The 260-nt window shown below is 64.2% G+C and overlaps 1 protein-coding gene across 1 annotated transcript in view; it reads right to left on the bottom strand.

The window, feature by feature from the left end:
- Nucleotides 1-255, bottom strand: part of LOC104402254 (ankyrin-1-like) — a gene marked incomplete at both ends in the record, with an annotated part of 7100 nt that extends 6845 nt beyond the window's left edge. Inside the window, one exon of the mRNA XM_010010076.1 lies at nucleotides 191-255. Within this exon, the coding sequence (XP_010008378.1) occupies nucleotides 191-255 (65 nt within the window). The remainder of the gene's footprint in view (nucleotides 1-190) is intronic.
- Between the last annotated feature and the right edge of the window lie 5 nt (nucleotides 256-260).

The raw sequence follows: 260 nt of genomic DNA on the forward strand, positions 1-260 counted from the left end.
CGCTGCGCCTACCACAGCCCCGCCGCTGCGCCGTTATGCTGGAATAACCCAGCCCACAAACATGGTGCACTTGGCTGGAGGCAGGATCTCCCCTGCACCAGACCCTCATTACGGAGATGGGCAGAGGATCCAGAGGAGTCCGGATCCATCCCCATCCCTGAGGGACATGTGCTGCATTCCCAGCGCTCACCTGAGGAACTGGGCACCAGCGGGCCCCAGGGCGATGATCCTGCTGGCCAGACCCTCCTCCTCAGCCAGCG

The sequence above is a fragment of the Nestor notabilis genome, unplaced genomic scaffold (genome assembly GCF_000696875.1).
Source record: "Nestor notabilis isolate BGI_N333 unplaced genomic scaffold, ASM69687v1 scaffold24642, whole genome shotgun sequence".
NCBI classification, from domain to species: domain Eukaryota; kingdom Metazoa; phylum Chordata; class Aves; order Psittaciformes; family Psittacidae; genus Nestor; species Nestor notabilis.